The sequence below is a fragment of the Macrobrachium rosenbergii genome, chromosome 4 (genome assembly GCF_040412425.1).
Source record: "Macrobrachium rosenbergii isolate ZJJX-2024 chromosome 4, ASM4041242v1, whole genome shotgun sequence".
Lineage (NCBI taxonomy): Eukaryota > Metazoa > Arthropoda > Malacostraca > Decapoda > Palaemonidae > Macrobrachium > Macrobrachium rosenbergii.
Window position 1 is genome coordinate 73,438,843 of NC_089744.1, and position 26,233 is coordinate 73,465,075.

General features: G+C 37.4%; 1 protein-coding gene across 6 annotated transcripts in view; it reads right to left on the reverse strand.

The window, feature by feature from the left end:
* The window catches only part of LOC136835706 (myophilin-like), a 130,274-nt gene that overhangs the window by 59,945 nt on the left and 44,096 nt on the right, over positions 1 to 26,233 (reverse strand). For all 6 annotated transcript variants that reach the window (XM_067099582.1, XM_067099594.1, XM_067099588.1 and 3 more), the window contains 3 exons: positions 24,298 to 24,449; positions 15,821 to 15,887; positions 8,136 to 8,240 (listed from right to left, as the gene is read on the reverse strand). In XM_067099582.1, coding sequence (XP_066955683.1) covers positions 8,136 to 8,240; positions 15,821 to 15,887; positions 24,298 to 24,449 — 324 coding nt within the window. The remainder of the gene's footprint in view (positions 1 to 8,135; positions 8,241 to 15,820; positions 15,888 to 24,297; positions 24,450 to 26,233) is intronic.

Consider the following 26,233-nt stretch of genomic DNA (forward strand, 5'->3'; position numbering starts at 1 on the left):
ATTCCACGCCCACACTCGCGCACACACACACACACACACACACACACGCACAGATACTTCTCTGATTCGACGATGCTTATGTGGCGTGTGCCTTATGTGGAAGCAACGCTGATATCCCTGACCATTATACGTCTGTTAAGACAGATTTTCAGAGACAGAGTAGCGTTCGATGTACCGTTTTGGTATCCCTGCAATGAGTGATCTGTTTGCCATTCTTCTTTTTTATCTTACAGGAATGGATGTCGAGGATGATACAGAACAGAAAACGAAACCTAGAATCTGATGGGAACTCGAGTAGCTAGGCAACTGATGTAGACGTCACTTACACCGGCAAGATAAACCAAGAGTTCAGGTGGTATGAAATGACGGTATGTAGGCCTACTCCATAAATATCACCACAACTACATCACAAACTAATTGGCATTTTTATAAAAGATCACCTGATTAAAACATTAAAAACATGGAGCTAACTGTAATGCTGCTACAATGTCAGGATTATGAAAATTATTCAAGTCGTCACATTCACCGACAAGAGAAACCAAGAGTTCAGGTGGCATGAACTGATGGTATGTAGGCCTACTTGATGTAAATCACTATAACCACAACACAAATTAATTTGCGTTCTTAAATTAAGAATGAATATCTGATTAAATCATAATGAAAAGTGAACCCAACTATAATGTTACTTCACTGTTGGAATTATGAATATTATTCAAGTCAAGATTAAATCGCGTTCAGTCTAGTAACAATATACGACGATGTCAAACGATATTGAGCAACGCATTTGCTCTGGCAACTTCTTTCTTCTTTCCTTAACATAAACCAAATAGCAGAAATTCCAATACATCTTTATGATGAAAGGAACAAATCCTTTGTGACTGAAAAGAAGCTTGGAATTCTCAAATACCACTTTACCAAGAAGAATCTACCTCCCCACAAAGGCCATGGTGTATATAGGCTTCCGATGCCTGTCTTATTCCATTCAAAATAAAATCCACACTGTACATTAATGCTACGAAGTTTTCATCTCATACAATACACCAATTCTACAACAAAGAAAAAACTTCAACCGAAATTAAGCAAGCAGGCTATACAAGCCTACTAGAATCTACGGTCTAATAGTCATTTCTGCAGCACTGAACAATTAAAACATCTTCAGGCAAGGTCCGGACCTTGTCTTATTTAAGTTTAAGGTAAACCCCCTTCCCCTACACACCCCTCCCAAAATCCATGACGAACTCCAAACCACCCGTACAACATGACACAAGGAACCTGCGACTGGCAACCTACTCTCGACTTTTGTGACCACAACCCATGGAATACCTACAACAAACCCCATCAAAAACTTTTTCCTCCTCCCCCTCCCCCTCTTCTTCATCTTCTTCTCCGCTGATATTTGATATTTCTCCTGATACGTCTGGCAGACCAGGAATCCCTCCTCCCCCACCCCGCCAAAACTAGATTCCTTCCGTCCAATATGTACTCTGACAGCCACTCCCCTCTCGACCCTCCCTACCGGAGATGACAAACTAAGTGAATATGTTTTAAAACAGCTCTCTCTCTCTCTCTCTCTCTCTCTCTCTCTCTCTCTCTCTCTCTCTCTCAACCTTGCTTGTAACGGGTAAGATACTTATAAAACTTGACGAAGTGACCCAGAATCGTTTCATTAAATAGGGGATGCCAAGACTATAGGTGAAATATTTTAAAACTGATCTCTCTCTCTCTCTCTCTCTCTCTCTCTTGCTTGTAACATCCAGAATGCCTTGGACATGATACCTCTAAAACTTTGCGAAGTGAACCCAATTAGTTTTTATTAAACTTAAGACTCATATATATCAATGGCTATCCAAGCACAAGGCCAATGAAATCACCTGTATATAAATAAATGGTATTTTTGTTTAGTTAAAATGAATTGCAGTTTAGTATAAAAATAAATAAAAGATCCTTAATAAGGGCAGTGAGACCCCTATAGATTTCTGCAAACTTCTACCACACACTAATACTCATAATTCATACTTTTTCTCTAATCTCACAACACTGTCATCAGGAATGATGGCATACTGCATTTTAATCTTCAGAAACGGAACATCAAATGAGCGTGTTATTCATTAAATTTCATCACACAAAATATCGTGAAGAATCTGTCTCTCGAACTCACTCACACAAACGCGCGTACGCAGACATATATATATATATATATATATATATATATATATATATATATATATATATATATATATATATATATGTGTGTGTGTGTGTGTGTGTGTGTGTTTTGTATCTATATATATATATATATATATATATATATATATATATATATATATATATATATATATATTTGTATATATATCTATACTATATATATATATATATATATATATATATATACATACATACATACATATACACAGATATACATTTGTTTACATTATATATATATATATATATATATATATATATATATATATATATATATATATATATATATATATATATATATAAAGTTAGTCCAAAGGAAAGTCACTTAAGGGATGAACCTCAACAGCATAAGAAAGAAAAACAGCGCAGTAAAACAACCCAAACGTAAGGAAACACCTCCTCTCCTATGTTATAGGAACAAACACGTGACCCGACCTTCTTTCTCCAGCCAGACCGTAAACTAATCTTTAAATGGTGAAACCTCCCTCCACGAACAAACATTACAGACAGAATTATAAGTAAACTCGTTAACGTTCTTTAAAGCCTAGGGTATTATTTGCATGCTGTTCTGAAGTTTCACTCTTCGGCAACATAACGCTGCAGGCCAAAGGGTTTTTGTTTTCATATATACCACATTAATCTCGATTTCTTTATACATTTGCATTTTTATGTATATTCAAGTAAATCTTATGGTACCTATAAGATTTATCGAACTTTTTTTCGTTTAATTTGTTTTTAAATACAAACGATACGTCACTGATACGTATAATATTATTATCCTCCTGGCATATCGTTGAAATGTCATGGAAGATCGCGCTTGCTTAATCAAAATGATTAAATGCTCTGAATAATAATAATAAACGGTTCATTTATCAATTCACTTGCGCAGTATAAAAATGAACCGAAGGCATTAAGATGTCTGTACTGAAGAGCCCAATGCCAGCGTAAGAAATTCCCTCCACCACCTCCTCCTCCCATTCCCTCCACTTTCCTCCTTCCCTCCCTCCCTCCCTCCATTCCCGTCCAATCCTCTTCACTTTCCCTCGGAGAGCATCACTTTAGGAGTTATCTCAACCCATCCTTCTGGAGGCTTGGAGGCTGCCTCCCTGGGTAGATGGAGGCCCTCTTGACAACCTTTTCAGCCCCATCGGACTGACTTACGACAACGGCATTGGCATCTGACATATCACCATCCCCCCCAACTCCACAAAAGAGCCACCTTTTACCCCATCGGGGACATGTGACCGGGTCCTCCATATGGGGCACAGGACCCTGGGCACAGCTGTACAATTTCCCCCACCTTTGAATGACAAAATTTGGACATACGTGCGGTTGCAACAACAGAAATGTTCCGTTGAATAAACGCAATGAAAAGGTGTAGGATGCACTAATGATTTCAAGAGCTTTTAACGAAATTAATTCGTCAAATCTTGTTCGAGACATTTACAGGGTTACGAAAAACATGAGAAATGAGAAGACGACAGGGTGTTCGTTGTAAGACCAGTTCCATGTTGTAGAAAACAGTAATAACAGCAGCAATGCTGACAAAAGCAACATACCAATAGTCACTGCAGAATCGCCCTTTCTGGGGTGTTAACCAAAAAAACAAAACAAAAAAACTGACACAAGCCCCGATTAAACAACGACTGGCCTCAGACAAAAACCCTCGACACACCCTTTAATAGAAACAAGAAAATAAATAAATAACCAAATAAATAAAACGAGGCACAATAAACATCACGACGACAAACAAACTGAATCGGTTCCACCAGTTTCCAAGAAGAGCGGATCAAAAGAATTTCCTAGATATCTTACAAGGGCTTTCTGAATTTCCTGCTCACTGTTATTTTTAGCGACCTCATCAACGACCTAAAACACAGGACTGAAGAGGAAGTCGCTCAGAGTCAGGGGAAGCGCAAGAAACGAACCAGGCCCTAATTATTACAACAGGGCTGCACTTATCATTTATCAGTTATCATTCGCGTGCAGCGAAATTCGTACATGGGGTGTACTGGGTGGTGGTGGGGGAGGGGGGGGTTGGAGGGGAGGGGAAAGCGTATTTACTGTAAGATTTTAAAAATATTTTTTTCTGTGTAATATCAGTAATTACTGTTGTAGTGATTATAAAATATTTAATTACTAAAATAATTATTAATAAAGTATTAACCACAATGACGATCTCCGGTTATGCCAATAATAATTACGGAAATAAATAATAACTACTATCAAAGCACAGTACGACAACCATAAATATCAATTACATCTGAATAAATAATACCAATGACTATTAAAATGAAAAGAGTAAATAATTCTCAAATAATAAATAACAACAACAATGTTAATCATAACAACGACCATTTAAACGCCAATATTACCAAAACCCAACACAATCGAGAACCCGCTACCTATTTCTAATTCGGGACAGACAGGGGCTTCGGCGAATGTGAGAGAGAGAGAGAGAGAGAGAGAGAGAGAGAGAGAGAGAGAGAGAGAGAGAGAGAGAGAGAGAGAGAGAGAGAGAGAGAGAGAGAGAGAGAGAGAGAGACCTTACAGATCTTACAGTTCGTTCGGGTTGCCCCAGGTCCCGCAGTGTGAGGCACCTCTGATGTCTACCAGAGAAATGCTAATGCATCTTCCGGTATATTTTGCATCTTCCAGTCTTGGATGGTCTGGGATGCATCTTAGATATTTGTCGAGCTTATTCTTAAACACACCAACGCTCACTCCTGATATGTTCCTCAGATGAGCTGGTAGCGCACTGAACAGACGATGCATTATCGATGCTGGTGCGTGGTGGATTAATGTCCTGTGTGCTTTCCTTAGTTTTCCTGGTATAGTTTTGGGCACTATTAATCTACCCCTGCTTGCTCTTTCTGATATTTTTAGATCCATGATGTTTTCGGTAATTCCTTCTCTGTTTCCATGCCTGTATTATCATGTAGCGTTCTCTTCTCCTTTCGAGACTATATAAATTTAAGAATTGTAGTCTTTCCCAGTAGTCAAGGTCCTTAACTTCCTCTATTCTAGCTTTGTACACTCTCTATTTGTGCAATATCCTTTTGGTAGTGTGGGTACCATATTATAATGCAATATTCAAGTGGGCTACGTACATACGTTTTATAAAGCATAATCATGTGTTCGGCTTTCCTTGTTTTGAAGTGCCGGAACAACATTCCCACTTTTGCTTTGCATTTTGCCAATAGTATTGCTATTTGATCATTGCATAACATATTCCTATTCAACATCACACCAAAAGAGAGAGAGAGAGAGAGAGAGAGAGAGAGAGAGAGAGAGAGTGTGTATGATGTCCTGCAGCGTGTCTAATGATCAATACTGAACGACAAGCTTTGTGGAACACCTTCCTTTAATTCTCCATTGTTCTGATAACCGAGCATAATTGAGCGACATTGAGAAACTGAAGGAAATTCTCGCGGGTTATTTCGTATTTCCTGGATTTTTATTTTTTGTACATATTTCTTCTCTGAAGTTCAGAACAAAGGGTTTGAATAAGAAAATTCCGATAAAAGATCATTACTTCTCATTTAATCTTTCTGAAAGCAAATTGAACAATAAAAGATAAACGCAAATGGATGTTGTAAAAGTGATGTTAAGCGGAATAAGTCTGAAACAGACGTAAACAAAACACGTACAAGTACAAGAGGCAATAATCTAAAAATAAGAAAATAAAAAAACTGACTCTCAAAAATAAACTTGAGAACGATTTACCTAGGAAGAATGAAGTAAGGTATACATTCGGTAATGATATCTCTCTCTCTCTCTCTCTCTCTCTCTCTCTCTCTCTCTCTCTCTCTCTCTCTCTCTCTCTCATTTCCATATGGAGAGTATCCAAGATATCATTAGCAGAAGTGGAACGGGAAAAAAAGGCGATAAATCTTCCAGAGTGAAGAGAGAAATCTTGGGTATAATATAATCAATATCACGAGTGTTACACAGAGTACGGTAAGTTCACTCTACTGGTTACATGGAAATCTCTCTCTCTCTCTCTCTCTCTCTCTCTCTCTCTCTCTCTCTCTCTCTCTCTCTCTCACACACACACACACACAATGTACACAATTTTAACAGTTGACTGACGGCAGTAAACAGCCTGACGCCTGACAGTCTGATAGAAGGTTTTTCTAAATCTAAGAGACTTAGAAAAAATATCTATGCATACTTATATCTCAAGTGGCGTAGTGGTAAGCGCTCGGCTCACAAACTGATGGATCTGTCTTCAAACAAAACGAGTGGGGATGAATTATATATCAAGTTGTTAATCTGCTGTTGTGCATCGCAACAATGGGGTTGGGGTGAAGAGAGAGAGAGAGAGAGAGAGAGAGAGAGAGAGAGAGAGAGAGAGAGAGAGAGAGAGAGAGAGAGAGAGAGATAAAACCTCAAAAGAAGGTGCACACTGCCTCACCAAAATGGCATACAAGCAAAACGGTAGGGCCTCGACGAGATAATGCTCACCCATCTGGGATAAAACCCTTCTAAAGATTCTCTCTCTCTCTCTCTCTCTCTCTCTCTCTCTCTCTCTCTCTCTCTCTCTATTATTCGAAGGTGAGCACCTGTGCGTGCAAACACATGAAGCATTTAATATATCTATTTAAGAGGCCAATTTATCAACACTTAAGGTAAGATGTCCAAGAACACTTTTACAATCTAAGAGAGAGAGAGAGAGAGAGAGAGAGAGAGAGAGAGAGAGAGAGAGAGAGAGAGAGAGAGACTAAAACTCGCCGCAAGTTTTCGAAAGTAATCCACAGAGGGCTAGACACAAAACGTACCACGAGCTCACTCGAAACGAGAGAGAGAGAGAGAGAGAGAGAGAGAGAGAGAGAGAGAGAGAGAGAGAGAGAGAGAGAGAGGACGTCACTTGAGAAGCAAAACCCGAGGAGTGAAGAGATCTGAGCTCGGGGAGTCTAAGTCTATTTCGAGCAGTGATATGGCTACGATCATCCTGCCTTCATAATGGATATAAGTAGGATCCGTGTGTGCGTACAACAGAGAGAGAGAGAGAGAGAGAGAGAGAGAGAGAGAGAGAGAGAGAGAGAGAGAGAGAGAGAGAGAGAGAGAGAAACTTACACTCATTAATACAAATTAAACAAACAATATGCAAATTCCTCGTCGACTCAGATCGCTATCCGTTTGGAGTTGAAATTAACAGTTGACAAGAAGTAAAAATAGCCACTGCACTCGCATATATCCATTTTTCTAAAATGTAAATATGATAAACATTAGTAAAACAAATAATAAAGACGATCATTTTTTTATGTACTCAACTAAGGTCAGTGGTCTACTCCATCAGTCAGTGAAAAGATGCCACAATGGAAACACGTCTCTCTCTCATTTTTTTTTTTTTTTTTTTGGCTTTCTTTTGAGTGTCATCTAAACAACAATTTCATCATTGAATCTAATAGTTGTGGATTACATCAGTTATCACTGCCACCCCACCAACTCAAGAAACAGTCCCCGAGCAGAGACGTCATATGAATCTTCTACAACATTTCCATTCCATTTGTTCTCTCTCTCTCTCTCTCTCTGAGAGATGATTAATATTATAAGGATTTTAAAAAATCCAAGACATGCAAAACTAACGTGACAACTGAAATATAAAGTTCCCCCATAAATCAGTTCAAACAATGATACTTACAAGGTGTTCAGAATCTTTTACCACTTAAATTTTATAATTATTATTTTCATTACTAAGACCTATGTAAGTCATCATATTAAGTCAACAGTCTCTCAGTGTTTGCAGTGACACCGTATCTACTAAGTGGCACGACCTCTTTCTAAATAACAAAGGAGTATATGAATAAAAATTTGTATCTTAAGGCAACAGTCTCTCAATGTTTGCAGTGACACCGTATCTATTAGGTGGCGCGACCTCTTCTAAATAACAAAGAAGTATATGAATAAAAATTTGCATCTTTACTCACCATATAAAGATTCTTATTCTCGTAGAGATCGTTGACCTGGAACAAATCCTGGCTCTTGAGTCCGTAGTTTTCGCATCCCTTCAAGAACAGCTCCAGATTCTCGCGCTGAAATGTAAAGAACAGACTTCTTAGCTCACAGGGAATAAGATCAAACAAATAAGAAAATGCGCCAAAGTTTCTTCGGCGCAATCGAGTTTTCTATACAGCGTACAATCAAGGCCACCGAAAATAGATCTATCTTTCGGTGGTCTCGTTATAAAGCTGTATGAGCCGCGCCTGGTGGTGGCCGGGCTTATATCGTTGCCAGATGCACGATCATGGCTAACTTAAACCTTAAACAAAATAAAAACTGCTGAGGCTAGAGGGTTGCAATTTGGTATGTTTGATGATTGGAGGGTGGATGATCAACATTTCAATTTGTAGCCCTCTAGCCTCAGTAGTTTTTAAGATCTGAGGGCGGACAGAAAAAGTGCGGACGCACAGACAGACAAAGCCGGCACAATAGTTTTCTTTTACAGAAAACTAAGAAGGCGGCAGTAGATTACCGTCGTCTAGGAAATGATACAAAATGAAAGAAGTTTTCTACAGATAGTTGTGTGTGTGTGTGTGTGTGTGTGTGTGTGTGTGTGTGTGTGTGTGTGTGTGTGTGTGTGTGTGCGTGTGCGTGTGTGCTAGTTGGAATGTGCCTACGCACGTCTATATATCAAGGAAAACAGTTTTCTGAGTAAAGCAAGCTAGCAGCATTGTCTCTTACCCTCTGAACTTCAGAATCTCGCTTAGAAGAAGTGACTATGTTACTTCACCAGCAAGAACATGTGCGTGCGTGTGCATGCGTGCGAGAGAGAGAGAGAGAGAGAGAGAGAGAGAGAGAGAGAGAGAGAGAGAGAGAGAGAGAGAAAGTTTACGTGTGTGAGCGCGAGCGAGATTCAAAATTTACCTCTCATGTAAATTCTTAGTGTAACTGTGAGAACTCAAAAAAAAAAAATTTAATATTTACAAAAAAAAAAACTGACTAAGGTATGTACAGGAATAAATATACAAAATTCAACGGACAAACCCTTCAACAGAAGGATAATCTGATTTTTATCAATTCAGCATTCAGCAGACGATCATGGATAATGCTACTCGCTATTCATTTATGCATACCTAAAAAAACCAGGCATTGCATATGTGTATGAGAGAGAGAGAGAGAGAGAGAGAGAGAGAAAATCTAATTTATACACGAGATATTGACCAAACACCTAAACAAACATACATTAAAAGCTTTATGAAGGTGACAATGAAAAAATGAGAACAAAGCTGAGAGAGAGAGAGAGAGAGAGAGAGAGAGAGAGAGAGAGAGATACACATAATGAAAATATTAAAATGTGGCAGAGAAAGAGACAGAGAGAAATACACGTAATGAAAATCTGAAAATGTAGCTGAGAGAGAGAGAGAGAGAGAGAGAGAGAGAGAGAGAGAGAGAGAGAGAGAGAGAGAGAGATCTAACTTTTACAAGAACTGATCAAAAAGCTAAACAAACACATACTGAAAATATCCAAATGTAGCAGAGAGAGAGAGAGAGAGAGAGAGAGAGTGATAGATGAAGATGGATATGTTTTAGAGATCCCTAACTCATGGCGTGATAATGAAGATGGATATGTTTTAGAGTTCCCTGACACTCATGGCTTCATAATGCACGCCCAAGAGACCGTATCATTTCACACGCTGCTCTCTCTCTTTTCATTATTTGTCTAACAAAAATTGTCCTTGTGAAAAGCACAGTCTGCCTCTGTTCACAGACTCTCTCTCTCAGCTACATTTTCATATTTTCATTATTTGTTCGTTTAGCTTTTTGATCAATTGTCCTTGTGAAAAATTAGACTCTCTCTCTCTCTCTCTCTCTCTCTCTCTCTCTCTCTCTCTCTCTCTCTCTCTCTCTCTCTCTCTCAGCTACATTTTCATATTTTCATTATTTGTTCGTTTAGCTTTTTGATCAATTGTCCTTGTGAAAATTAGATTCTCTCTCTCTCTCTCTCTCTCTCTCTCTCTCTCTCTCTCTCTCTCTCTCTCTCCTAGTTATGTTTTAATTTTTTCATTACCATCTTCATAAAGCTTTTAATATATGTTCGTTTAGCTGTTTGATCAATAGTTCGTCTATAAATCAGACCTCTCTCTCTCTCTCTCAGCAATGTTTTCATTTTTTCATTATTTCAAAAAGCTTTTAACGTATGTTCGTTTAGATGTTTGGTCAATATTTCGTGTATAAATCAGATTTCTCTCTCTCTCTCTCTCTCTCTCTCTCTCTCTCTCTCTCTCTCTCTCTCTCTCTCTCTCTCTCTCAGCTACATTTTCATATTTTCATTATGTGTTCGTTTAAGTTTTAGATCAGTTGTTCTTGTAAGAATTAGATATCTCTCTCTCTCTCTCTCTCTCTCTCTCTCTCTCTCTCTCTCTCTCTCTCTCTCTCTCTCCTTGCTCTTTACAAGGCTTCTTGTTCTTGTACGATAATACTCGTATGTCCGTCAAATGATGTTCTGTTGTAAGAAGAATCGCAAAAAAATAAAGAAAGCTGTTAAGCATATCATATTGCAATATTGTTATTAATATTCAATATGCTTTTAACACGTCCTTCATAGCATACGTCCATTTTCTATCTTTGCACTTTTAGACTTCTAGATTATATTAAAATCACATCATAACTGTTTATAAATGAGATGAATAAGTAGTCGATGCAAATAAATAAAACAAAATAAAGCTATGATAGGCTGCCTACATCCTACCACCCATTAAACCAGCATACGAAATAATTATGCAAGTGTGTCACATATCAGTCATCAGAAAATTTCTATTCAGCTGCTGTTGACATTTTCATTGTGTACTTTACACTCTTATTGCAACAAGCAATTAACTAGCATAACAAACATTCTCTGAATAGAAAGTCTACACAAGAATAAAAACATACAACATTTGAAAATAGAAAGCCTGGTTTTCTTTTCCATAAAAAGGAACAAAACTGTGCACTGACCTAACACATGCCATTTATCACTGTCAGCGCGTTCACAGTTGTTTGTTTACGAACTAGATTTTCTTCTCCTTGCATAACTCCCTGTGCCTCAACAGTTCAATATACTCGATGCCAGTTGCCTTTGTAGGTCGAATGAACTCTTGACTAACAGTTGGATATTTTCTGATGACAGTTTCAGAGATTTGTGATAGGACCGTGTTATGCCATTTCATAACAAATTATAAGACTCGAATATATACAACGCACATACGGATAAATCGACGGATAAGCTACAATATTTTAATGCTTCACCAAAAAACAAGATAGACTTAACTTTAAATAAAAATTAATATTATGCTGTGAGCAAGATTGAGACCGGCTTACAACTGATAAATGTCTATACACAAAAATACGAATTACTTGAATACTGCCAGATCAAAATCTACAGGAACTACATTATAATATAAGAAACCAATCATTTCGCCACATCCTACCAGACGTCGCAAGCAACTAGAACGCTATTCTCAGACAGCTTAAGAAGCTTTTAATAGCGCCTTCCTCTTACAGAAGGATGATGGAAGGGTGGAAGAGGACAATAGTGGATAGGTGCAGGATTCGACGAATCTGAGGTCACGAGGGAAGCAAAACAGTCTGATGGTATCCTTCGGCAGAGTTTGTTTACTGGAGTTGCTAAGCGGTATGCCAAGTATGGGATATTAAGATGGGAAAGGGCTAAGATAAGATGAAAGTGGTGGAGCAGTGAGAGAGAGAGAGAGAGAGAGAGAGAGAGAGAGAGAGAGAGAGAGAGAGAGAGAGAGAGAGAGAGTTTCCCATATTTTCATGATATGTCAATTTCATTCATTTTAGAGGTGGAGTGCAACTCGGAAGCATTTACACTGCTATTCTGTCATTCCTCTCGTTACCTTGATAAATAACTAAACAGCTAAAAAATGTAGTGGTTTCAAAAAGTTCCGCATTGTTCTCTTTGCCTTCCTACCTAGCCCTATTATTAAAGAAAACTTTCAATATTCTTTTTATTCTAAGTCTTTATACTTCTACTATATTACCACTCTAACAATACCTTCCTAAAGTTCAGCGGGTTCTAACAACCCATCTGGTCCCACACAAAATACTGACAATACATGACCTTGGTCAGTTGTAAATATTTGTACCAAGTGTTGATACATCCTCGTCTCTATGGGATATACTTGCCATGATATTTTGTGCTACGAGAGCTCTCTCTCTCTCTCTCTCTCTCTCTCTCTCTCTCTCTCTCTCTCTCTCTCTCTCTCTCTCTCTCTCTCTCTCTCTCTCTCTCTCTCTCTCTCTCTCTGTGCACCAAGCAAAAAGAAATACAATGAAAAGGACTCATTTTAAAGGGTAGGGTTAGATAGGAGTCGAAGATAACTGATGAAAAGAATAAGGGAAAGGAAAAGATCCCTGTGGTACACCACTAGAGATATGTAAAGGGACTCCTGTGCCACCCTTTTGTGCATCAAATGTGCCTTGTAATTTTGAAGTTCGTTCCCACTGTGAAGCCCTCCCTTATAAATATCAACGGCAACAACGTAACATTCCCAAAACATATATAAAGCTGTTGGACCATAAGTGAGGTAGGAGAGATCTCCAGTTGATCTTGCATTAAAAAGGCCGTATTTTTTTTATATAAGAATGAAAGGCTAAACTTTGAAGAAAACATAAACGGGGAGTAAAAGAAAAGCAGTCAATGTAACAATTTCTAAGAATTGCAACGAATACTTGCCTATAACGAGGCCTAAAAGAGAAGCTGTAGAAATTAAAGTAATGAATTATCTAACCCACAGATCATGTGCTTAAAAAATGGCTTCCTTATCTTAAAATCAAGATCCGTAAATACCTAGAAGTTTTTAGAACAAACTGCACATCAACGTAATTTTAACAGCAAGCTATCCCTATGAGAACCAGATATTAGCTAGCGCACTATGCGTCCAATTTCCCACAACACCAAAGCTCTTAAATTTCAGCAGACATAAATAAAAAAGGTGGGGGGTAATAACGAAGCATCAAAAATAAGCAAAGAAAACGAGGACGCAATATAAGTACTAAAGCCTTCGATAACTGGTAACCAGATATGAACAAGAGTTCGGGGAACCAACTCCATACAGTAAACAAAAGACTATCGCTGGCTACTCGCGGCAATCCTAGGAATATAAGCTTACAAGGACCTTATTCTTACATATAGACAAACTAAGTACTATCTACAAAAGCGAAAGGGTCTTGATCTAAGCACCGCCTCCCCCCTTATCCCATCTCCTCCCCCCCCTCACTCCCCCTGGATGCGCAAGGATCTTATATAATCAAGTTTTTCGTTCAAACAAACACTTGCTCCAATTCAGCTCCCTTCAGTTATGATTCTCTAGACCACCTTTCTAGGGTTTCGCTTTCGAAAATATTGACTCCTTTCTCAAGGACGCTTCGTTTCGGAGTGTCAGACGTTGAAATATGTGGAGCATGTCTTATGGCAATGATATATATATATATATATATATATATATATATATATATATATATATATATATATATATATATATATATATATATATATATATGTGCACATATCTATGCATGTGCATTATATATTAGCACTAACTATATATATATATATATATATATATATATATATTATATATTATATATATATATATATATATATATATATATATATATATATATATATATATATATATATATATATATATATATATATATATATATATATATATCTATATATTATATATTAGCACTAACTAATATATCAATATATATATATGTATATATATATATATACAGTATATATATATATATATATATATAACAATGAACAATGTATATGTTGTATGTGCGTGTGTTTATATGAGAGAGAGAGAGATTTAAATTAAAACGCTTCAGTGATGAGAGAAACATGCTCTCAATACTAAAACTTTTTTAGACTTAATACATACACAGTCGAATAAACAAACAGTCCTTTGAAGGCAACACACACCGTAGGCCATGACTCACTCAAACATTTATTTACGAGTTAGTGAACAATTTATATTTTAATGTATTGTAATAAACTCGAGTTGAAGGTCTCTGTCTGAAAAAAAAAATCCCATTTTTTGCAAATGGATCAGTGAATATTCATTCCGCTTAATTTCCATATGTGGACCTTATAAGCCGTTGTCTACATTAACTCTGGAGAATTTTCAAACGCATTTTGACGAAGCGTTGTTGAAAAAAGTATTAAGATTTTTGAAGCCCTAGCGTTGAGAACCCATTAACCATTATTTCTAAGAGGATTTCTACAGTAAATATCACAAATAGCATTATTTCACTCCCTCTGGATTCTCGTACCATACCAAGACAGAACAGAATCCTATCTGCCTCACAAACAGGGCATCGATTCCTCCTTTGTAGGTGAATGATAAACGAGGAACTTTTACCAGTTTTATTACCATTCATTTCCACGGCCTTCCTTTCACCCACAGTCGTTCTTCTCATTATTATACACACGAGTCCAAGGCCACTGGCCATCAGCCTCGGGAGACACAAACTTGACTAGTTTGCAGATTGCCCAGGTCTCTGGATCCACACAGAGTTCTATTAGCTTCTACATCAATAGCAAGGTATTAAAGGTAGTATTTCCATAAGTCTGGTTTAGGAGAAGGTGAAAAGTACTACACGTTCAATTGTGCTGTATTTTCCTAAAAGCTGCTGTTGCGACGCTGAATATTACCATAAGTCAGGTTAAGGCGAGGGTGAAAAGCATTACATGTTCAAAGGTGCTGTATATTTCTAAAGCTCCAAATACGACGTTGGCTATTACAGTAAGTTAGGTTACGAAGAGGGTGAAAAGTACTACACGTTCAAAGATGCTGTATTTTTCTCAAGTTGAGAATAAGACGTTGGATATTACTAATATTACTATAAGTCTGGTTATGGACAACGTGAAAAGTACTACAAATTCAATGGTGTTCTTTTCTAAAGCTGCAAATAAGTCGTTAGGTTAAGGTGAGGGTGAAAAGTACTACACCTTCAATGGTGCTGTATTTTTCTACAAGCTGAGAACACAACGCTGAATATACTGACAGGTACTCAAGAATTAGCAATTAAGAACTGAATCAACAATCAGGAATTCAGTGGGTCTGCGCTTGATCCGGCCCTTTTTTGGCAGGCATATGGAAATCCCATCTCAGACCGGGATCCATATACACAACTGGACCACAAGTTTAGCTCTGAAAGAATGTAATGCAAATACAACAGGATCTAGACCCGGATCTCTGTTACTAAGAAAGTCTATAGGATTGTCTCTTTCTCAAACGGTCGACCTTGTTTGAGGACGTCCTTTTAAAAACCAGTTTCGCCTGGGCACTGGACCAAGTCACGCAATCAACACACTTTAAATTATATTTCCAACATTTCTAACTTGAGTATTTATCAGTCAGCTTTCGCTCGCACCCAGTAACAAGATTTGCGACAGGACGACTTATCCACTTGGTAAATCATAACAAAATTGACGACTTTTACAAACAGTCACTTCAAAATATGTCACTTGATCCAGATCCACAATCTTATTAATATTCCGGATCTCTCTCTCTCTCTCTCTCTCTCTCTCTCTCTCTCTCTCTCTCTCTCTCTCTCTCTCTCTCTCTCTCTACATAAACATCGAGGTGTGTCTTACCTGTTTGAAAGGTGCTTTCATCGTGCTGATGCGTGGGACTGCTCCTGGAAGCAGGACATTCATTAACCTGGAAACAAGAAAAGGTGTAATTAATTTACTAAGCTTCGCAAATCAATTTACTTTCAATAAAAAGACATTTACAGAACACAGTAAAGCTGGGAAGAAAAATAAACACCAGTGATTAATAATCTACCTGTTTAGATCCTTCAGACTTAATTTTCCTGTCACCACCGACAAGGAGGAAACGTTTGCTTCGGTCTGTTTGTTTGTTTGTTTCTTTGAGAAGCGTTGCACAAAAGTTGTGCGGATTTACAGAATCATTTACTGAATGTGGATCTTGCCACTGGTCACAAATGATTAGAATTTGTAAGGGGACAGGATTGTAAAGTTTTGATGACAAGCGAACTTTTCGAGCACAAATTCCATTGCTGACTTGTTCCAAATGTATCCGGCCTAAGAAACGGAAACCCTACGCACCGTTACTGTAGCTTCTGGCTCCAAATTTAATCATTACTTTCGGAGAGAAAGACCTTCTTGAAGTCATGTCTCCTGTGAACCATTACGATTTCGTTTAGACCTCTGACAACTGAATGTTTCGGTTGACAAGCATGCGTCCTCATAAAGGTTTCCAGTTGGCAGAGGTCTGCGCTTTCTGATGCGTGTTTTCTTTATTTTCTCTATTCACTTCTTCGCAATAAGACGAGATGTGGGTTTGTTCACATACAGATTACCCCTTAAGAAACTTTAAGCGTTAACTAAACGTAATATACTACAGTAAACTACCACCACCGACGCTGTAATTGTTGATTTTTTTCAGATTTTTAAGCGTTTATTTTTTCAAAAAATATTTTGCATCAGTCGTGAAAACTTATTTATCTAATACTTTACCCAGGCTTTTAATTTGACGTGTCAATCTCTCAACATGTTACTTTGTTCATCTAATGACAAGCACCCCAATGCAGTCATGCACAAGGAAACAAAAACAATATCATCGATTTTATTTGTTGTTCCCATGATGCTAAAAAATTGCAAAAAATAATTCACACGACAATCTTATCTTTGTAATCCGACTTGGTAGATGTAAGTCAACCACCTTTACTCTATGGTATGAAAAACAATAAACAAATACTGCATGAGGTTATGAATACTTGGTTAAATATATACATTCTTATCGAAATGAATACTGAATCTGCATATATATATTTGACAGGTCTGGCAGTCTCGAGTAACTTTTAAAAGAATGCCTTATACTCAGCTTTATACTGAAGAGCAGAGAGAGAGAGAGAGAGAGAGAGAGAGAGAGAGAGAGAGAGAGAGAGAGAGAGAGAGAGCAGTACGGTACGGTAACAGACTCGACACCCTGCCAAGAAAATCACTCACATTCCTCACTTGATTTCCCCCTCACTAAACGGAGCCATCAACGGAGCATGCGCCGTGACCCATCAAGCCATTTGAGGCCAACACCGAAATTCGCCGCCGCCCGCCTGACTCATTTCCTGGGCTCCCTAAAAGCAATTACTAATTAAGGTTATGGAAGGAACATGCTCATGAGCATTGCGCTCCTTTGCAACGCCCAGGTTTTATCTGGAGGTTCAAGGATTTCTCCGAACGTTTAAATGCCCAGCCCAATAGTGCCGGCGCAGTTGGCTCAATGAATGGAAGGGGAAGTAAATGAAGTGGGGTTGAAAATACTCTGGCTGATAAAATGAATCAATGGCATATCATATCATATATATACACATTTATATATATATATATATTATATATATATATATATATACATATATATATATTATATATATATATATACAGTATATATATATATATATATATATATATATATATAATATTTATACAGTAATATATTTTCATATATGTTATTGATAATAAGTATGTCATTGATTCATTTTAACGATTTCAGAGCGTCACTGTAGTTCCTCGTCCGTCGCTGGTTCGATCCCACGGGACGGTGGACTCAAAAATTCCTTCGGTAACATATATGAAAATATATTATTTCATTAAAGGACTTAAATAATCATGATGTGATAAATAGTCATATATATATATATATATATATATATATATATATATATATTATATATATAAATATGTATAATATGCATTGATTCATTTTATCATTTTTTCTTTATACATTACTTATATATAAATATCTATTATATACACATATATACAATATTATACATTATTTATAAATATATATATACATTCGTTCACTTTATCAGCCAGAGTATATTTATTTATTTATTTATATATACATTTACATGTATATTTATGTGTGTGTATACACATATCTGTGTAACAGAAACTCCCGCGCAGATAAAATAATCGGTGAAAGTTAATACTGTCTGACACAATATTACCAGAGAAGACGAGCACATAATCGTCCAGGGATCATTTTCATTGGGAATTTTCCTAACTGGCAAACTATGAACAGACTCTTGGATACAAGGGAAGTCTCCGAATCGAAAAACAAAGTAATAATTTCTTCGCAAATCTCCGGATGATTACATCTTAGCATTATCATATGTCAACATCATTGTCCAGTAAAGGAAGAAAAGTTTCCCGAATAGTCTAAGGCAAATCTCTGCGTTGCATTATGTCGGATAAGCCTATCATTCACGAACAATTTGTTGTCATCAAAAGCTGACCCACTCTCCACCCACCCGTGTGTGTGTGTGTGTGTGTGTGTGTGTGTGTGTGTGTGTGTGTCTGTGTGTGTGTGTGTGTGTGTGTGTGAGAGAGAGAGAGAGAGATGAGAACTCCTCTCACCTGTGAGAGAGAGAGAGAGAGACCTTTGAGAGAGAGAGAGAGAGAGAGAGAGAGAGAGAGAGAGAGAGAGAGAGATGATGACTCCTCTCACCTGTGTGTCTGTGAGAGAGAGATGATGACTCCTCTCACCTGTGTTTGTGTGTGTGTGTGTGTGTGTGTGATGACTCTCTCACCTGAGAGAGAGAGAGAGAGAGAGAGAGAGAGAGAGAGAGAGAGAGAGAGAGAGAGAGAGAGAGAGCCCCCCCTCAAAGCCCGATTCCGAGAAAAACAAACAAACACCAGCATAAGGAACCTCAGTCACCCCTTTAACAAGTGTGTTATTGTCTTGGAAAACAATGACCCATTACCGATTCACTTCGCCGGCCATATAAGTCTTTGCAGCTTTAAACATCTGGTACATGAACTCACATTAAAACTGATGATGAAGAGGATGATGACGATCGTGATGCTGGTGATGACGATAGTGTTTTGAATATTCTGTTTCATACCCGTATTCTGTTTGTTTGTTTGTGTTTGTGTATGTGTGTGTGTGTTTGGGGATAAGCCTAGGGTCGTTGTCACAGAAATGTGTGGAATGCAAGACCATTACTATTGACAGCTTATAAGTAAATACAAATTATGTAAGTGAACAAAATACGCACACACATAAGACTTAGTTCATTTCTATATGCATAACACACATCATGTGTATCAATATATATTTATATATATATAATATATATTTATTTATATATTTTTATATATATAATGCAAACATATATATATATATATATATATATATATATATATATATATATATAATATATTATATACATATGAGAGAGAGAGAGAGAGAGAGAGAGAGAGAGAGAGAGAGAGAGAGAGAGAGAGAGAGAGAGAGAGAGAGAATAGCTAGCAAAACTAAGTTTGATCACTACATGTTTGGCTGACCACTGACCACTCTCAAATGCTGAATGTACCTGGTACTGTATGCAGTTACGATCAAACTGCGCGACTCATGAAATTGCATAATCTGAGTAAACGTCAACCCTGATATGTCGAAGGCTGTCATTATATCCATTCACACACTAATAAGAGCTTTCATACAAAAAATGTCCCCAATAAACAACTAAACCTTTCCTGGTCCATATGAGTCGCTGTTTGTGCACTGTACACACACACAAACACACTCACAAACAAACACGCATTTAAAAAAAAAAAAAAGGAAAATAACCACTATTTTGCAAGGGCAGCTTGTCAATCACAGCTAGCAATTTCACATGAGACCCTTTCCAATGGTATTGTTAACTGAAAATAGCCGATGTTAATTTGGCCACGGATAATGTTAAATTTTGTAGGATATTCAGGAACTTAGAGGAAGTCCCTACAATAGTTAACAAAAATCTTTCCCCGCATTGAAAGGTTGCGTAAATGTGAAACACATGAGAAATTATTTAAATCTTGTGCCGAGGCTCATGTCCAGCAATCTGTTTATATTCCGTTTAGGAAAGTGATCCTTAACTAATAGGAAAATGATTCCGTATCAAAGAGAACCAGACAATTGAAGGAAGTAAATAGTTTATAATAGTCTTTTCTGGTATTACAAGAAAGCGTAGTTGACTCTATGTGACTATACCAAAGAAATTATTTAAGTTTTGTGCCGATTCTTATGTTCATCAATCTATTTTCTTTCAATTAAGGTGCCTGATCACTAATAGAAAAGTGATTCTGTGTAAAAGAGAAACAGACAAATAAGTGCAGTAAAACAACGCTACGAGTAAGAACAACTAAAGGCACGAAGGACCCCGAGAGAAACAAAACCGGTACTGGAAATTAGCCGCAAATACATCGAAGAGAGAGAGAGAGAGAGAGAGAGAGAGAGAGAGAGAGGTGGGGTGGGGAGGGTCTGGTATTTGCCACAGCGTCCCTGAAACTGCTTGCAGGCGAATTCTGGTGAAGATGAAGACAACTTTCATTCTTACGCCTCCAACCCGATATTCTCGTCTTGGAAAGTCAAGACTGTTGGCTTTATACATTTTGACGTTGCACAAAAACCATAACAATTTTATTCCTTTTGTACTAGATACATTTTTATCTATTTCTTTATTAATTTACTTTTTCTTTTCTAATAACTGATATCTTCTCTCTGCATTTTCTATTACCTTCTGTTACATCCTTCAAATGAACAACGTATTCTTTGGAAGCTTGAATTTCAAGTCACCGGCCCCTGTGGGATTGTTCCATATAAATAGGTTTAATAATAATAATAATAATAATAATAATAATAATAATAATAATAATAATAATAATAATAATAATAATAATAATGGTCAGGCTAAAGCACCAACTATTATACTGGCAAGATAAATGACTAAACTCAGTCGTCAGTTACGAATAGGTCTACGGGAGGTCTGTACCAAAGTAACAATTACTACGGTGTAGTATATAAGAAGAAAAGCAAATGGTAAATAAAGACGAAAGCCATGAAGCCATCAAAAATGACCATATATATAAATGGCTCCCTTACATTAACTTTAGAATATGGCAAACCTGAGTCTACCTTAGTCTAGACCCATTCACCTGCAATTACCGCCAACCAGTAACCCCTTCTTCACCTGCCAATGACGGCGTGAGTTAGGTGAGTCATCCTTAAACCACGTCTTTCCTCTCTCTCCCTCTCTCTCTCTCTCTCTCTCTCTCTCTCTCTCTCTCTCTCTCTCTCTCTCTCTCATATCCCCACCCTTCCCCCAAAACCTGAAGGAAAAGAATTGGCGAAAAAAACATCCTTGATCCCTATTCTCGAGAGTTCCTCACTCACTTGAACATTATTTCTTCTTTCTGGAAAGTGCGTTCGTTTAGACATGTTCGGATCATGGAAAGCACCTAAACACATCTTTTTGATTTATAATTACTTAAAAAATTATATTAAATTTAATAAAAGCTTAACTATAAAATGATTAACCCCTTTGAACTCTTTCCACCATAACGACCAGACTAAAGAAAACGAAATTCGCTGAGAACGGCAACGAGCGAAACACCTCAAGATGTTGCTCAAATAAACGCCTCCGGCGAAACGCGCATCGGGAGGAAGAAAAAATTAAGAAAAAAAAAACCCGTTGGCACAAGGCCAGATCTAATCTAACAACACAGCAACAATAATAACCAAGACTATAACTTCCAGTCTGTCTGTTTGTCTATTTTATTGTTCGTTTTTCCTCTCAAAGCACCAAACTGCCACTGTATCTATTGTTCCCCCGTAGGGTGGTAGCGCCGTCAGTGCACCTCATGCGATGCAATGTAGGCATTACTTAAGGTTCTTTGCAGTGTCCCTTCGGCCACTAGCTGTAACTGCTTTCATTCCTTTTACTGCACCTCCGTTCATATTCTCTTCCTTCCATCTTACTGTCCACACTCTCCTAACAATTGATTCATAGTGCAACTGCGAGATTTTCCTCCTGTTACACCTTTCAAACTTTTTCACTGTCAATTTCCGTTTCAGCGCTGAACGGTCTTAGCTGCCCCAGTGCATGGCATGTATGCCTAAAATCTATAAATCTACAATCTATCTATTGTTCTAAAGGCTCATTTTTTCGACCTAAGAACGCAAGGAACCAAGAAAAGAGGACTGTGTTTTAGAGAGAGAGAGAGAGAGAGAGAGAGAGAGAGAGAGAGAGAGAGAATAATGAGTTGCGGTAACGTGGGTAAACAGCATGCATAAGCAAAAAGCCGAAGAATGACTACACTCAGCCATAATAATATGGAAGGCAACGCAAGCAGAGATCACGGCCGCCGTGCATCTAACACTAAAACATGACGCCATGCTTTACTGAGGAACAAAGCAGCACTGTTCTTTACTGATACCTGGTGATTTACGATTAAAACACATCATCCTGTATTGGGAATGGAATATGAGATTTCGGCCAATGGCCGAGAGCTGGGACCTGCGAGGTCATTCAGCGCTGAAAGGGAAATTGAGAATAAAAAGGCTTAAAAGGTGTGATAGGAGGAAAACCTCGCAGTCAGGAAAGGGTGGCAAGTAACATATAAGAAAGAGAATATGAATGGAGGTAAAGTAAAAGGAATGAAAGGGGTTGCAGCTAGGGGCCGAAGGGACGCTGCAGAGAACCTTAAGTAATGCCTACAGTGCACCGTGTGAGGTGCACTGACTGTACTACCGCCCTACGGGGATCACCCAGTAACTGAAAACATTATTTACAATATTTCAAACCATATCAAAATTCCAATGCCATGCCTACACGAAATATTAACATCTTAACAAATTCAAAAGTTCTTCTATAATTTATAGCACATTTTAAGGTCATGATTTACATCCGGGTGATACTTGAATCAGTATCTTTCTTATGCTCTATGCAAAACACCAATTTGTTTTGTTGTCCACAAAAGTCTTTAGTTATAGAATAGGTCGCAAAAATATCGCTTGGAGTTCACGTTACCTCCGTTAGGAAGTTGGATGGACGTTATGAAAGCAATCCTGCCTCTATGTTTGTTCGGTCACAAAAAAAAAAAAAAAAAAAAAAAAAAAAAATTAGCCGAATTTTCTTCGGCGCAATCGAGTTTTCTGTACATCGTATAACCAAGGCCACCGAAAACAGATCTATCTTTCGGTGGTCTCGGTATAATGCTGTATGAGCCGCGGCCCATGAAACCTTAACCACGGGGCTGGTGGTGGCCTATCCTATGTCGTTGCCAGAAGCACGATTATGGCTAACTTTAACCTTAAATAAAATTCTAACTACTAAGGTTAGAGGGCTGCAATTTGGTATGTTTGATGATTGGAGGGTGGATGATCAACATACTAATTTGCAGCCCTCTAGCCTCAGTAGTTTTTAAGATCTGAGGACGGACAGAAAAAAGTGCGGACAGACAGACGAAGCCGGCACAATAGTTTTCTTTTCAGAAAACTAAAAAGATTAACAAGTTCTAAATGATGTCTTGGGAAGGGAGGGATGGGGTATTGTTGGGGGGGGGGGGGGGTTAGGCCTATGTGAACCAAGGAACAGCCAATTCAATATCGAGACATATGATCAGACTGTGGATCCAGATTTTCCATTTTCAACTTTTGCGAGACATGGACAATTAAAAAGCTATTCCTAACTTAACCTATCATTGCCGTCCTCCATTACCTCACGGTCTTGGTAACAGTTGCGTTCTCTTCAAACAAGAAAATCTCTGAGCTCTTGAATAAAGCAAGTGCTCTGAAAGCAACAATTCTAGGGCACTGTCTTTCATACGCTTCTGCCGTTTCCATCATACTTAAATTTGTTGAGAATGCTGGTCTTGTACGCATTAGGTAATCAATATTCTCTATTTTTAGTCCTCCTCTTCTCGGAGCATGTCATTTGACCAAGAACAGCAACAACTTCCGTGATACTACTACTACTACTACTACTACTAATAATAATAATAATAATAATAATAATAATAATAATAATAATAATAATTGTACTAACATAGTTGCCTAAAAAGTAAATAAAATCTTCTGGGCAAAGGTCACACAATGGCTTAAAGAAATATTCCACTAACCCTCCAAGGTCAAGGGTCAAACTGTGACCACGAAAACAAAACAATAATACCAATTTCACTGCCAGTTTCCTCAAGTACACAATGGTATACAGAAAACAAAGCACTGTGCCCCAAATATTCCACTAACCCTCCAAGGCCAAGGTCTTGTGACTAAGAATACTCACGTGCAAAGGGCTACCCCATCCTTGAGGGCGTGACCGAAGGCAAGCTGATCAACCAGCCCGTCGGAGGTTGGCCAATCGAGAGTCAAGCCGGTAACCCCTTCGACCCAATCGCAGCTTTCTCGAGCTCTGGTGAGGTCGAACTTAGCCTGGCTCTGTTCAGGAGAGAGAAAAATCAATACATCAGGTTTCTCAAATAAATGAATAGAACATTATATTAATTATTATATGAATAATCTAATCAATAAATATACACAAATAAAAATAAAAAAAATTATAAATACGTGAATAAATAAATACATAAACAAACGTGTTTTCAATAGATGTTTTAAAGAAATCCAACATTCAAACATTCATAACTAAAGTACATGAAAACACTTACACATCACACGCAGTAATAATTATAAACCCCAAAACATACATACAAAATACAGACATAAATAAATAAATGAATAAATATAAAATAAATAAATACATACATAAACAGCGTTTTAATAAATGAGGTAAAGAAATCCAGCATTCAAACATTCATAACTAAACTAAATGGAAACACCCAACACATCACACTCAGTAATAAGGAAAAACAAACAAGTGCATACAAAAAGAAGACTCCTCAACACACGCGTTGCATAAGGCCACGAAAGAGAAAAAAATTAAATGCAAATAACCTGTACTTAATATAACAAATTACTAGGCACACCCTCAAGAGGACGGCAGTAATCACACTGCGTATGAGCCGTATATAGAGCGTATCTCGGTGCGCCGTCAACCCTGCCACGTAAGATCCCTCATTCTGTTCACGAAGGTCTGATCATTTGAACAACATCTGATACACAATACATTTACTCTGTTTGCACTAAGTAAAATGGTTGGTAACACATTTGCGTGACATGTACAGATTTTCTTTTATATCAAATTTGAAAAAATTATGTTCAGATTTGAATATCTGGTCCAGTACACAAACAATCACAACAAAGCATTCACTTCAAAGCGCAAATAAGTCCCTAATCCAGGAAGGTGGAAAAGAATCAGCATCAGGAAAACTCTAGTGCATTGTACCCAGTAAAAATGTCAAAAGAATAACTTGTGCATTGTTCCCAGGAAAACGGTGAAAAGAATAAAAACCTTGGAAATATTGCCAGTGACTCAGATACCATTTTTTACCTACCGTAAAGAAGCGTATTAAAATGTTTTAAATCTAAGATATGTCCTTGATTCTAGTTTTACCAAGCTATTTTAGCGATTAAAAGCATGCAAAATATCTGTTATTTATGTCGTTAAGGTGGCCCATTTGTGTGATCAAGAAGTGTTTTGTCATCCATCAAACCAGTCGTATAACGGGTCAGATGTGTCAGAAAATACTCAAAGATTTTTTTATGTTACAAAAATATCTCCATCATTCAATGACGGCTAACTATATTTTACTTATATTACTTCTACTTTCTTGGCCTTGAAACTGTTTTTTTTTCAGAACGCAGTTGTGAATAAAATACTTAAGTGTAATCAAATTATTTTCGTGAAAAAAACACGCATAGTTCTCAGAGACTATTAAGGCATCAGTTATTACAAAAAAAAGGACTGAAAGAGGTTTTAATATTCGGTTGCTATATACAAATGACCACATCAGCAACAGTTTCGATAAAGTTTAAACGTAGATAATTTGATAAAACAAATTCAAAAGCAAAGGTAAAATGACGCTATGATAGAACTAGACCAAAAACTAATACAGTTGAATTAACTACTAATACAATTTTGATTTGGTCAGGATGACATGTATTAAAAGTAAACAAAACAAAAAAAAAATCAAGGATCGCCTGACAATATTACCATAGAAATGAGGGTCTCTCTGATGAGTGCCAAAATTTAGATTTGGTGTAACAGGACTTTGAAAAAAAGTATTGAAAGCAAATGACCATTTATCGAAAATCGGTGTCTTGGC